The 14,358-nt window shown below is 37.4% G+C and overlaps 1 protein-coding gene across 1 annotated transcript; it reads left to right on the forward strand.

Annotated features, from left to right (window-relative positions):
* Positions 1–311: 311 nt before the first annotated feature.
* LOC141006677 (PRELI domain-containing protein 1, mitochondrial-like) lies at positions 312–12,624 on the forward strand. Its single transcript, XM_073478906.1, has 6 exons — positions 312–505; positions 1,867–2,073; positions 3,153–3,378; positions 5,259–5,372; positions 5,922–6,000; positions 11,058–12,624. The coding sequence occupies exons 2-6, from the start codon at positions 1,982–1,984 to the stop codon at positions 11,177–11,179; spliced, it is 633 nt and encodes a 210-aa protein (XP_073335007.1). The 5' UTR covers positions 312–505; positions 1,867–1,981; the 3' UTR covers positions 11,180–12,624.
* Positions 12,625–14,358: the final 1,734 nt, after the last annotated feature.

Genomic DNA, 14,358 nt, shown 5'->3' on the forward strand with positions numbered 1-14,358 from the left:
TTTGTGGTATGATTACACTATTTTCAGTTTCACATTTTTTTAAATTAACTCCTTTGTTGAAATATTTTGTGTATTTTTGATACACTTTTGATGCTCCACTCAAAAAGATTGAGTCTTGAAGAGTTGTTGTGGATAAAGAGCGGGTGGTAGGGAGAGATTAACAAGAAGCAGGTCTAAAATCCAGATTATAAACTCTGCATGAATCCATGATGATGCACACTCCGGTACAGTAGGTGGCGACATGCAGCTGTCACGTGGGTTCGCTATCACACGAAGAAGAAGCAGAATAACTCGTAGAAGAAGAAAAAGAAGAAGAAGAAGAAGAAGAAGAGTGTATACAGTGCGGCGCTCTGACCCACCGGCTCACTACTTTGTCGGTCAAACGTAGGATAATGGATGTAATTAGCTAACATTAGATCATTTGTGGGGTTACTTGCTACAGGCACAACATGCAGGGTGTCTGCGGATATGTTTTAGCTTAGCATTTCATTAGCAGTGACTTCAGGTAAGACCTCTTGTTTCCCGTTAACCCAGAGCGTTTGAAACTTCACCTGAGTCTACCTGGCGTTAAGGCTAGCCAAACTTAATTGAGTTATTGTTATGCTAAGCTAGCTGTCAAATCCTCTACACTCAGGATTGAGCTGTAAAATAAGTAATGCACGGCTTGCCACTCAGTGTCATCACCACTGTAACACGTCAAAACTGTTAAATTAGTTGAGCATTTTAAGTCAGCTTTAAGAAGCTAGCTAGCTAACTGTTAGCTGTCAAGGAACTCATGTTGTTAGCTGTGACATAAGCCACCCAGCTTGCAACAACAAGGCACAGCCTCACCTATAGAGCAATGTAAAGCCATAAGTCAAGGTGACATGTGTACAACTTGCGCAAGAAACCGTAATAATCAATCATCGATTGTGTAACTGATTGTCCAACTGTTGGAAGAATTGAGACTTAAAGGGGCACTATGTAGTTTTGGAGAAGAAATTCAAACTCAGGTTTTTAATATTTACAATATTAATGAGGTAATAATACAAACTACATTTTTTGCCTTAACTGAATAAACAAGCTGTTCTCAGAGGAAAATAAGGTCCCCAGAACACTGTTTGAAGCTAGAAAGGTGGCAGGGTCCGCCACATATAAACAAAGTAAAACAGCATGAAATTGTGTTGTCCTTTAAGGTCAGTTTATTTACTCAGCTTAGTTTAGTTAGTTTGTTAAGGCATAAAAAAAAAAAACAGTCAATGAAATCTTTATCTTCTGATTAAAATTTCTTCCCCAAAACTATAATGTGCACCTTTAAATGCAAGAAAGTATATCTTATAGGATCTGTTGTGAAGAATGTAAACATAAGCTAACATATAATGCCAAGGATGTTTTAAAACTTTTTAATCGTCATTAATAACAGGTACCTGCTCATTTAATTGGGAAAAGATACATTACATCATATCACACTAGCAGCATTTACATTCTGCCAGGCTCCAGTTGTACAAACACAGAACAACATAGGTGTGTAGAGAATGCTGGAATAACTATTGTATTGGTAATGTAATAGGTTAATCTGTACACGCATGTATTGATGGGTGTACAGCAGGGTTGGGCAATCAGGAAAAACCTGTCGTGGTATAAATAAATGTATGTTGTGATATGAATAAATCTGGTGTTAAAAAAATTCTAGAAATAAAAGTAGGATAAAGCTTTTTATACATTAAATAACCAGATAGAACTGCAAAATTAAATGTATAGCAAATTAAGGTACATAATCGTATATTAAAAAAAAAATTCTATAAAAATCTAATAGTGCCATAAAACATTCCTGGTCATTGATATGCAGCCAACGGTTGGTAAATGCCTTTCTCTTCACCTCTGCAGGACCGTGCCAGACTTTGGATGGAGTCAGCACCCAGGTTTTCAATTTCTTGTGTAGTCACAGCGAGGGACCTCAGGGTTCATGATTCAGGCCATCCTGTAAATCAGCGAGGGAAGAATGGTCAAGTATTTCTGTAACACCGCAGACATCAGGAGTACGTGGGACCATGTTGTCTCTGCTTTTTGGCAGAGGTACCCTAATCCATTCAGGTATCGTAGTATGTTTCGTCATCAGTATTTTAACATAGAAGGTCATTGTGAATGTGGTTGGTGTCAAAAGTCAACACAGTCTTGAAAATATTCTTGTGTTTTAATCTGATATTTCAACGGCAACAATAATTTGGAACAACTTCATCATAAATATGATGGGAAAGTGTTTGAATTTTCTGATCCTTATTGATGAATTAGGACTGTCACACTTTCACAATGTGATTTGGATGACAACTCTTACATACTTGCAGGTATCTAATTATTACATTGCATTAGAATGGATGGAGTGGAGTCTATTGCTGAATCCTACTATACGATTTAGTTAAACTTTATCTACATTGCTTTGCATTTGTGAACCAAGAACTCAAAAGACCCTTCAGTCGTGATTAAGATGGAGAACTGAGAAAACATGTCAGAGAAGTAAAACTAAGTTCAGCATATTAATAGTTGTGTGGTCGACCTGTTTTTATTTGCATTTGACCTGACCTAACAAATGTCAGAATCTAGGGGTCTTTGTCCTATTATATCTCACAAACATTACAGTAGCATTAATGAGCAAAATGTAGCACCGGGACCAAAAAACACACGTACATGTTTTTTTTTAATTGACTGTTTGAAACAGCTGAAACTATTTTATTAAACAGAAGTGAAATTAATCAGAAACTGATACGAAACTTGAAAGTTAAAGGATGGGTTCACATTTTTTCAAGTCTGTTTGAATTTACATATGGGCACGTGAGTGTTGTTTAACGGCAATTTTTGCTTGCTATAATCGTTCCTAATATTCATACTGGCCAGAAAGAGATCCCTTCCTCACATGCATTCAGAGGAAGTGTCGGCGGACAAAATCCACTGTTCTCCTTCTGTGCAAAAATGTATTCCAGTGTTGAACTGTGAGTCAAAGTTAGTCTTTTTAGTGTTGAATCCCACATTTCCACAGACAGGGTTTCCTTGCTGAGCTGCAATGGTGGTATAGTTTCTTTAACTTAACCCAGAAAATTGTGATCTGATCTTAAAACATGAACAAATAACTGTCTGTCTGACATGGCTGTGTGTTGGCTTGTGTTTTTTTCGATCAGCACCCATGTTCTCACAGAGGACGTTGTGTACCGGGAGGTGACTGCGGACCACCGGCTCCTCTCCAGACGCCTCCTGATGAAGACCAATCGTATGCCTCGTTGGGCAGAGGTTCTCTTCCCCGCCGGCATGTCTCGCTCTGTATACATCATTGAGGACTCCATCGTGGACCCTGTGAACAGGAGCCTGACCACCTACACCTGGAACCTCAACCACACAACTCTGATGGTGAGGTGTCTGATTCTCTGTGGTTTGTTGCTTTAAGGGAAAAATCTGAGCTCTTGTTGCTGCCAATTTCCCATAAGCCTTTGCAAAATATCTAGATCTATGTTTGTCTTTATCACCCAAATCTTAAGTTCTTCCCATTCCAATGTAAATTTAGTTGACGTGTTACTCTTCACAAAACGTTTTTGGAGCTTCACAGCAAAACAGTGTTGCAGCATTCTCTTAAACAACTGAAGGAGAAGGAGCCCCAACAAGGCAAATTGGTTTGAAAAGACATTATTTACACTTTTATTAAGCTGAAATCTTCACAAAGTGGAGTTGTATGGAGCCATTTTATGTTTTTCCCCCCATTGTTTTTACATTTTAAAACAAGTCCCCATCTACTGCGGTTGTTTAGGAGAATGTTGTAATGTTTGTGTTCCAGGAATGTTTTGTGGACTACTACTGAGTAGATAATGGCGATGATTTGTCAATCTTGTGTTTATAACTTGTTTACACTGCCCTCAAATGGTCTGAAAATTCAATTATCGTGGATTGTGGAGTACAATTCTGCTTCAGAGAACTTTGGTTTGACATCACTGTTAGATGCCATTGTAGATACCGTATTGCAAACGTTTTACCTCAAAATCAGCTCAAAATTTCAAAACAAATAGTATTGCAGTCTCTCTTCACTTGATACTGTACACTATGTTGGCAGAGTATAAAAGACTGAACTGTGTGCCATGACTGCAGTCACATGTAGCTGCTTACCTCAGAACGGAGGAGGAAATATTAATTAATCCAGCCTGATGTTCAAAGGAGGCAAACGTTTGAACACAGTTCAGATGTAATAATCTCCCCGGGAAGAAGGACCTTGACATGAGTTATGCATTATGCAGCTATAAGATGTGCTGTTTTCACTCTCTTACTGCTGTACACCTTACGCTAAAGCATGAGGGATTTATTTTTAATCTACAGCAGCATGAAACATAACTGGAAGTTAAACTAACTAGCTCGTGTGATCAAAGCATTGACAAATGCAACCAAGAAGAATCTGGGGGGATACAGTGTTTTCTGTTGGAAAGAGTTATGGAAACTATTAAGTAGCATCTTCAAGACAAATGGTGAGATGTCTTCATTAAAACAGTGGTAAAGCTTGGTAGCAGATTTTTCTAATTTAAAATAGATTTTAAATTGAGAAATTTAGGGATGCAAGATATGGATTGTTTTCCTTTCAGTCGATACGGATATGCTAACCAATAATTTCACATTTTTGTATTTTAAAAATTACTTCATAACCTGTGGTTTCTGCATACCTGAGAAAAGAAAGGCCAAGTTGTAACGAACAAAAATGGATGATTTAATATTCCATAGCTTTATTAAGATTTGTTGTGTTAAAATCCGTAGACCTCTCTTGTGAAACATTTCGTCCTCCTCTGAAACTGTAAAAACGTCCACACCGGTGATGACATGCTTGACGACAATTATATAATATTATTTACTCAATTTATTGGCTATAGTTTCACAGATACCAATATGTAGCCGATAATATAAATTTCCCAATATTGTGCTGATAATTTGCATCATGCATCACTTGAGAAATTAATTTGATCCAGTTATGACCATATGAATCCAAATGAAATGATAAAATTCCCAAATATTCCCACCTGTATTTGGTCTTACTCATGTGTTTAATATCTATAGTGGAAGTTAAAATGAATTCTCAAATGTTTTAAAGCTAAACCTAACAAAAATTCTCACCACATTCATATGAAATTATGAAGAACATGCAAGAAAAGTGGATTTATAGCACCTGTATGTTCATAAAAATGTTCTTTTACGTTTGTTCCTGAACTGTGTTCCTTTACCTTAACCTGCCGTCACTTTTCTCTCTCCCATGTCAGTCAGTGGAGGAGCGTTGTATTTTCCGGGACTCAGTGGAGCAGCCAGCCACCACCCAGCTAAAACGGGAAGCGTGGATATCCTCAGGAGTTTACGGCTTCTCCAGACCTATTCAGGTACGTTTACCCTCTTTGTACAGTAAGTAATTACCATTAACTATTCAGGAGGGTAATGTACATTAGAATAAAGTGCTTTTTCCATTGCATTTTTTTTTTCCCTTTTTAAAAAGTCTTTCTGATTTCAGCTACTAATAGCCATTATGTTCTTTACACAATTCATCAGTATGGAGGTTGAATAGCAGTAAGATCAATAAGCTAGTATTATCTAGCCTAGAGTGTAGAAGTGTCTGCTTCACTTGTTTTTATCCTCGAGTGAACGTACAGAATCCTATTTTCAAAGCTTTAGTTTGATTTGTGGGTCACAGTATGAGCAGCAGAGGCGTGGGAGCCTGTGTGGAAATGCCAAAATAAAGAAGTTGGAGATATGAGGGGAGTGAAAACGGTGCCAAAAATATGTCAACCTAAAATTGTTATTATTAGATGTGGAAGATGCCAGGCTTGCTTTAATTTCCCCGGAGAATAGGAGGGAGAGGACTGCTAGCTAAGCGTTGTTTTTCAGACGGTTCCCCCCCATGTAAAGCCATTTCCTGTTCTGTCTTTTCCCAGGAGTTTGGATTGGCCCGCTTCAAGAGCAACCAGGTGAAGGCCATGAAAGGGCTGGAATATGCGCTGTCCAACTTACAGGGTACGTACACTTCAGCAGCAGAGACGAGAGTAAAGTGCAAGGGAAATAGAAAGGGGAAACAGAACAGTTTATTTTTAACTGTTGCCATTTCTGGAAATGAAAAAACGCATACGAGATCTAGGGCTTTCTTCCCTCCAAGCATCGGACTATGGCAGATCATACATTATATATTTTACTTATTTATGGCTTAATGTAAACATTTCTATGCTTTGGAGACATGGCTGAACATTTGTGAAACATACTGATGATGCATTTTCCCAAATCTGGTGAAAGAAATTCAATTTTGAATGATACCCTCCCAAAAATGATTCACTTTCTTTTTGTGCAAGATCAACTCAAGTGTAACCGAATGGCTTGAAGCAGTAATTACTTTGGAGTTGGAAACTTGTCTCAGTTAAACCTCTCAGCATTGCCTAAATGTTTGTCATGGAAACAGGTTAATTTAAGACGCCTAAAGGTCCTTGTTGTTGATCAGAAGAGACATGTGACTGGAGAGGAGACATGAAACCATGACGACTGCAGTGACAAACCGCTTGGATTTCTGAATTCAGGCTCTGACCAAAACTATTTATGTAGTCAGTGCTGCATAAACAAAATACTGCATGAAAGGCACTTAAGAAGCCAATCGCCTGAAGGACAAATAGGGAAAAAACATCAATGACCTGATACCACAAACATGATTCAGTTTCAGACAACTTTATTTAACCCACCAGGAATGTACACACAAGAAAAAGTAGACGCATAAATAAATAGATAAATAAATAGATAAATACCAAGGAGCTCAGTGGCATAAAAAGATCATAATAATCTATGAATTAAACATTTAATAAATGGTTTGATCAAATCAATTAAATCAATAAAAAACATCTACAGATACATTGTAAAACTAATTAAAGGGGAAGTCTATAAAATACGAGTCTGCAGTAACACATAATGGCTGCATCTAACAGTTAGTTTCACTGTTGATTAATCTGATGATTTTCTTGACTAATTGTTTGGTCCATTAGATGTCGGAAAATAGTAACCGCTACCGTCACTTTCTTCCAAATGCTAAGTTGACCTTTTTGCATTTCCGTTTTTGTCCAGTAGGTGGTCAAAAACACAAAGGTATTTAGTTTGATATCAATGAAGAGCAAGAAAACCAGAAAATCTTCACATTTGAGAAACTGGAAGAAGCTTTTGGCATTTTTGGTTTAAAAAAAACACTTCAACTGGCAGAATACCAATGTTTTGCTTTAACATATCATTATGAAGTAAATGTTGATTTCACAATATAATGGCTATAACATAATGACACCATCTGTGTTTAGATTGGTCCCTTATAAAACTCACTATCACTTTACTATTAATAACACCACTTGGAAACGCTAGGGCAGAAAAGTTCTTTAATTCAGCTCTCATCACAACCCTTTATTGATCCTGCACAAATCTTTTATCCATCATCAGACTCAATGAAAACTTAACTTAAGAAGACAAATCAATGCAACACTTTAAAAGTGAATTCTAACCATCAGGGAGGTGATACAAAAGAAGGGATGTAAAAAGGGTTGTGCCTTGTTTGGCAGTGGGCCCTGATCAGTGAGGATTGTGTTGCGCTACAAACTGTGTGTTGTGCTGATGCAGCGTACTGTTGTCTGAAAGGACTGTTGTGATTCTGTCCCACTGCCCCTTTGTTGATGGCACTGCAGGGATTGGCATCTGAGCGTTGTGGTGAGTATGTTAGCAGAGGTGCATCAGTTTGCCATCCCAGGCCTTGCCCAGGGTTGTCACATGATGCCATTAATGAGCCTCCCACAGTAGAGTGTGTAGCAGAGGTAGTGACTGTCTCGCTTTGTGTGTTGTGTAGGCGGATACACACAGTCAGAGTTAGAGTGACTGAAAAGTTCATGTGGAGTTGGTGTAGAAGTAGTTTATAGTTCAGTAGTGTGTTTGAGATGAACTGAACCTGAAAGTCCTGAACTTATTCTTTCTTGTCAGAAATGATATAATATCCAGATAACAAATTAATCATCAAGTTTTTTTATGACTGCAGAAAAAGCTTGTAATCAATATTGTGTTTTTGTTTTTTTATGTTTTAAATCACAATCTCTCAACTTTGATCTTTTCACTTATGATCTGGCTGACTTGTATATGAAAAGGAAAAACATTCCAATAAGAATGCATAAAAAATGTAATATTAATATATATTTTTTTAAATGTAGCAGCGAGTATGCTACATAAACACCAGAATAAAGTAAAATCCTGGACATGTATCAAAGTGCACGTTACATTAACAAAAAAAAAAATCATTTGTAATACAGTAGTGAGAGGCAAACATTGTGTCAGTTACTGCATTCTGCCATTGTATGGCAGTATAATCAATGAAACGTGACGTAGAGCAGAGCGGACCTCCTGTGTTGTTGCTTTAATGACTTAAAGACATTATCTATCTGTAATTAAAATAAATCTGTTTGGACAGCATGAGTGTGAGACAGCAGAGTCCTGTGTGTCTGATCTGTTAGCTGAATAGGTGTTGAACTGTAGTTCTTCTAGATTAGATTTATGGCCAGATACAATACTCAACTCACTGGTCCATATACAGCATCTTTAACATTTAGCTGAGCAGCCTTCTTGTGATCTCTGCTGTGAATAAAGTGTAGGTTAAGTGGCATTAATGCTATCATCTGCTAGAAATGCCCCGAGTAAAGGCCGATGCAAAACTATGAAATTTAAAGTTCACTTAAGATGTTGCTCATGATGTTATTAAATCCCAAACTTCCGGGTCACAGTTGTTTGATTAAGGTGATTGAAAGTGTTGCATTCAAATTTAGATTTTGCAACATAGACAGAATCATTAACACACTGATTCTCACATTATCATGCCAATCAATAGCTGAATGACGATAGTTAAATATTCAATATTACAAGTCAAGTACAATTTATGTTAATCCCATCAAGTAGAAATTATTTTGGTGTGTACTATTCGTTTCCAGCTGTGGCCCTTTGGCATTTAGGAAACACTTTTTGAGAGGTCTAATAATTAAATCTTGGTTACATGTACAACGTATTAAACACTTACAAAACCTATATTATGATACAAATTGCACATGAAATGTGTGTGTAATTTGCAGCGATTGTTCTTCGTGATTGTTCTTGGTGTGGGCGACCCCAAGACTCTTAAACTCCCAAGATGTCAGCTCTTATTAGTATTTTGATTATTTTAAAATTCAATGCATGAGGTCTTAACTTCAACAGTCATTTGAACATATATATATATATATATATATATATATATATATATATATATATATATATATATATATATATATATATATATTTACAATAAATTACTGAAAGGAACAATAGGTGTACACAAATATATAATTACAGCGCTAATGGACATGATTGTCCTTATGTTTTCTGCTGTTTTTCGACCCTCACCCATTGCTGATGCAAAAAAGGTTAAACATGAAATACTAATAAATAGCATACACATTAATAGTAATAAGAATACTATACCCCTTTAAACTGTTATATTGCACTGCAGAGAGAAATCAAAACATCTTTCCTAATACAGTTTTAAAGCCACCTGAAACACCTTTAACAGTGTCACTTAACAGCAGATAATTCAAGTAAAGAGCCAAATATCGACTGTGGGAATGCTGCCATTTTTCTGATACGGTGAAAGTACCCCGCGGAGGATATGAACTTTTTTTTTTTTTTTTATGGTGCTTTCATATAGTCTGCGAGTTCACCTTTCAGTTTCAACAAGAATTAGTGGAGCCGCTGCAGCACACTGTGACACAGTCGGCAAAGCAAACACAAACGAGAAATCCGAAACAGTTGCAAGTGAAATCTGCTGCCAGTACTTCACCTCTTAGAGAATTTATTTTTAGTAAGGGACACGCATGGTGACCAAACGATGGATCACATTGCTCAGTGAGTTAAAGCCAATTTACACTTATTTGTGTTTGTTTTCATTGTGTAAAAGATGTATGAATCAACATTTAACACATTGGCTTCCTTGTTTTTGGCTGCTATAAATTCCCAACATCTCCCCCCCAGTTATTGTCAGCCTCCAAACATGAAGAGGTTTCTCCCTCTGCCACCCTCCCAGGAAAACCACTTATCTCTGTCTGAAAGCAGCTGAATGTGAAGGAAACCCCTCGACTCTGCTCTCTTTCTGTCTCTCTCACAGTCGAGGGAAACTGCTCTGTGGTATTATGATTCTGGTGGTTGTTGTTCTCACGTGAGGTACTTTAATTTTGAGGGTTCACGGCCAGGTCGGGCTCAAATAGACTCTTTAGCCCATGGCACTGAATCCAATGTGAGGCAGTTTGTAACAGCAGACATATATGGGTGCGCTCACGTCAGTACTTTTTAAAAAACATTTTGTCTTTTTAGAGGAAGATCCATAATGTTTCCACCTTGTGTGGTGTTATATAAAGACTCTTTCAGACATAAATATGACGGTAACTTTGCATATGGGTCACGTGTCTGTGTAAGACCGAGTCATTTTTACATAGAAGTCATGTTGTGTTTCAACACATCTCTGAATCGAATCCAGTCAGATAAACGTAAAGGCTGCAAAGGCTCAAGGAAAAACACTTACTATATTATACTAATGATATTGATAGTAAGTATCATCTCCTATAAAAGAGCAGTTTAATCGCTTATAAAACATTGAATGAGCCGGTTTTCAGATCAGTTTTCCCCATTTTGCAGTACCACCAGGGTAAAAGAGGTTAGAAAACACTTTGTAAAGCCACTGTACTCAACAATAAGTTGTAGCTTGTTTGTGTGCTGTCAAACACTATAAAATAAGCAACAGAGAAAATGTGAACATGTGAAAATCCATCACTGATGCTGCCTGTGAGAAAGTATGAGGATGAGTAGATAATAAACAAATCTTCAATTTTGGGTGATCATTTCCTTTTAAATGTCCCGTCACGTTGTGCTCGATGAAGCAAGCAGTGTTGCGTACTTACGTTTAAGAAAGCAGTGATCCTCACTCTTGTCAGTGATCCTCACTCTTGTCATCCTCATTCTGTCCTGTCCGTCTCTTTCTGGACACACAGGAGAGACGCCCCAGCGGCTGCTCAGGGACACGGTGAAGGACGCGTCAGAGAAGGCCAAGGAGGCGGCCAAGAGCCTGGCTTCAGCTGCTGCTGTCCCTCAGAAACCCCAGCAGTACGTCTGACGGGGACGGTGTGACATGAACTCCACACAATGCCTTTTTGATCATCTTGACTGGACTGAAGTTTTCTGGGATCCTGCTGATTCTTTTTTTCTTCACTTTGACTTTTTTATCTTTCTCTCTCACTATTCTCAGCTTTCTGTCTTCCCTCTGCTTTCACTACATCTCAGGTCTCTGAGTCTATGTATGAGACATATTGCCTTTGCGGAAACTTTCAGATTGTGACCAGCAGCACCCTTTAATGCTGTAACTACGTCAGGTGTAAACGCACATTTTTGTGTCGTTACCATATATTTAATGTATCTACTTTATTATGATAAGCTTATTTTCATGCTTATAGAAGTGACATTAATCACCAATTCAATATGTATGATATTTATGCTTTAGGTTTTAGGTTTTGGTCCGGCTTAAACACATTCACAATAGACCAAATCATTATACTGTGACTGTGTAGTTTTATTTTCACTCAAGCACAGAAGTACGAGGAGTAACACTTTTATAATAACCATCATTGATAAATGATACATTTATAGTTAATTAAATCTTAGCTGATATTTATTTGGATGTTAAAAATCAATGAAGTGCTTTATAAACCATTTATTAAGCAGTTGTTGATCATTAAGTTGCAATTGATGTTAATGAATAACTGTGGTTCATCTATAAACATTATTTGCATGACCATCACAAAGTTGCAACTGATGTTTTTATGAACCTTTACCACTGCTCAATAAATGGTTAATTAAACATTTAATAGTTAAACAGTGAAATAACTATTCATTATAGTTTTATTAACTATAACTTTACTGTTTATTAACGATGGTTATTATACAGTGTTACCTTTGGTTTAATGCGCACACAGGTGATATTTAAACAGTGAACGAACTGTTGATGATGAACTGTTGATAATCATAACATACCAAAGTGACTTATATCAAAACAGTCACATCGAGTGACGTTTTCTCATTTCTGTGCACAGGTTTACTCAGTGCAGCGGTTAGCCTTCAACAGTATGACTGTTACACTGACTGAGGTGCGTTAGTGAAAATCATTTAGATTGTTTCAATCTGCTGACATGAAGCTGAAGTTGTGAAGAAGATGATATTGTAAACATTTAAGTGAATGCATTCCCTCTTAGATGGAATTGTCTGGATTTCTCTTATGCAAGACTTGAATTATAGTTGAAAACAATAATGTATTTTGAAGGATTATTTAGCATTAAGCATTTTTAATATGGTGCATTGGGTAGATTTATTTTAAGCAGATGGTCGTTGGATGTTCAAGGAATATGTACAAAATAGAAACCACTGGAGTTTCAGTTGAAGAGTTGAACATGTTTTTCCACTCATTCAAAAACATTTTCAACCATTTCTGTCAAGTGTTTGTTGTCTTGTGATTTCTTCTCATTTGTCAAATTGAGTTTTAATAAAATTTGTTAAGTTATTGATAAATTGTTTCCCCTTTGTTGGTTTCACTAGTTAACCTTTTGGTGACACTGCATTAACCTTTTAATAAATGATACATTTATAGATAGTTAAACTTCCGTTGATAGTTATTTTACTGTTAATAAACAATTAACAATGATGGTTATTATATTATACATTATAATATAAGTGTTACCAACTTTTCTCTGCCACAACAGTGTCAGTAGATGAACTCTGACCTTTAAAAACGACTTAATATTCCAGACTACAGCTCAGTTTCACAGCTGCACAAACCAAACAGGAAGCCGTGTAACATCTGAACATCTTCATCTGCATATCCCTGCTGCTTTGTTCAGTTGAAGGTTGTCACAGTGCTGTTTCCCCCCACAAAGAGCAGCGTGTAAATCCATACATCATTTAACAGACAATAATCAGGCAGCAGCGACTTTATGTATAAAACATTTTAATTATATTACAATGAGAGAATACACAATACCTTCAAGTGTTTGCTCAAATGTAGCCAGCACCAGGTAGTCGTGTACACGCACTCGCACACACAAAACAAAAAAAAAGGAACTTATATAACATCTTCTGAATGCATATTACACATCCACTAAAAAGGAACATATTCACAGGTCTCTGGCACAGAACTCTCCCTACTCCCTAAACAAAGTCCCCACCATCCTCCCTCTCAACTAGCCAGCTCACCCTCCTCTACAACCTCCAGATTCACGTGGGTACAAACGATGAACCATAATGCTGGTGTGACGCCCGATACACAAAGATGCAAACTAAGGAGAAAAGACATAAAAGGCTTGGAGTCCGGAAAGAGGGAAGCTGACCTAAAGCCTACAAGTAGTTAAAGCTATCATCTGAAATCACATAAAAGGAACTAATCATTCAGCATGGAAGGTTTAAAAGTGACTATTTATTTGGCAGGAATAATATTTCTTGGAAGTCCGTGTGTTGATTTTGTAAGCACCGTTACTCAGCAGGCTGAGGCAATGGAAGGTGTGTGATTTCATCTGCGTGCACAGGCTTCTCTGCCTCGACCCCGCTCTCTGTGCTTCACCCGATTTCATCCCGCCGCCCTCTCTGTCTCTGCCTCGGCCTGCTGACTTCCCCAAACACCACACTGTGCTTTTGTGCTCTAAAAAAAACCCCAACACACTTCAGTAAAATCTCTGTGCAACAGCGACATGAAAGCAAATATCAAACCTTGTCTGTACTTGCTCTGAAGTCAACAATTTCTAAATCGAGCCCCCTAATCTCTCTGATGACCGTTCAGCTTCTTGACATGAATGTTTTGCAGTAAAGCAGGAAGCGGTAACATCTTCCGTTGCCTCTTCAAGGTGTTTAAAAAAATAAGAGCAACTCTGACTGATTTAACAGTCTTAATTAATTGGTACAATCTCTGCTTTTTTCTTCTTTTTTTTTTAAAGAAAATAACTTTTTCCAAGGCACATCATTAAAAGAATTTCCATAAACACTATCCGTCCAGCATTCAAAACAAAATGTTACCAGTCAACTCATTCTTGAGCGTTTGTGCTATGTACATTTTTCAATGACGCCACTGAAAAATTATAATCTCATATCTGGCCCTCGGCTCATCCCATTCACTCTTGTCGCTTTTCCGCTGGGGAGGTTCTGTGCAAGAGAATAACTTTCATGCCATCAATACGGTTTATCGAGTTGTTCATTTTTTGACCAACAAACTGCAAAAGGACATTTTTGCTACAAACAGTCATGTACAAATCCTTT

The sequence above is a fragment of the Pagrus major genome, chromosome 1 (assembly GCF_040436345.1).
Source record: "Pagrus major chromosome 1, Pma_NU_1.0".
Classification (NCBI taxonomy): Eukaryota; Metazoa; Chordata; class Actinopteri; order Spariformes; family Sparidae; genus Pagrus; species Pagrus major.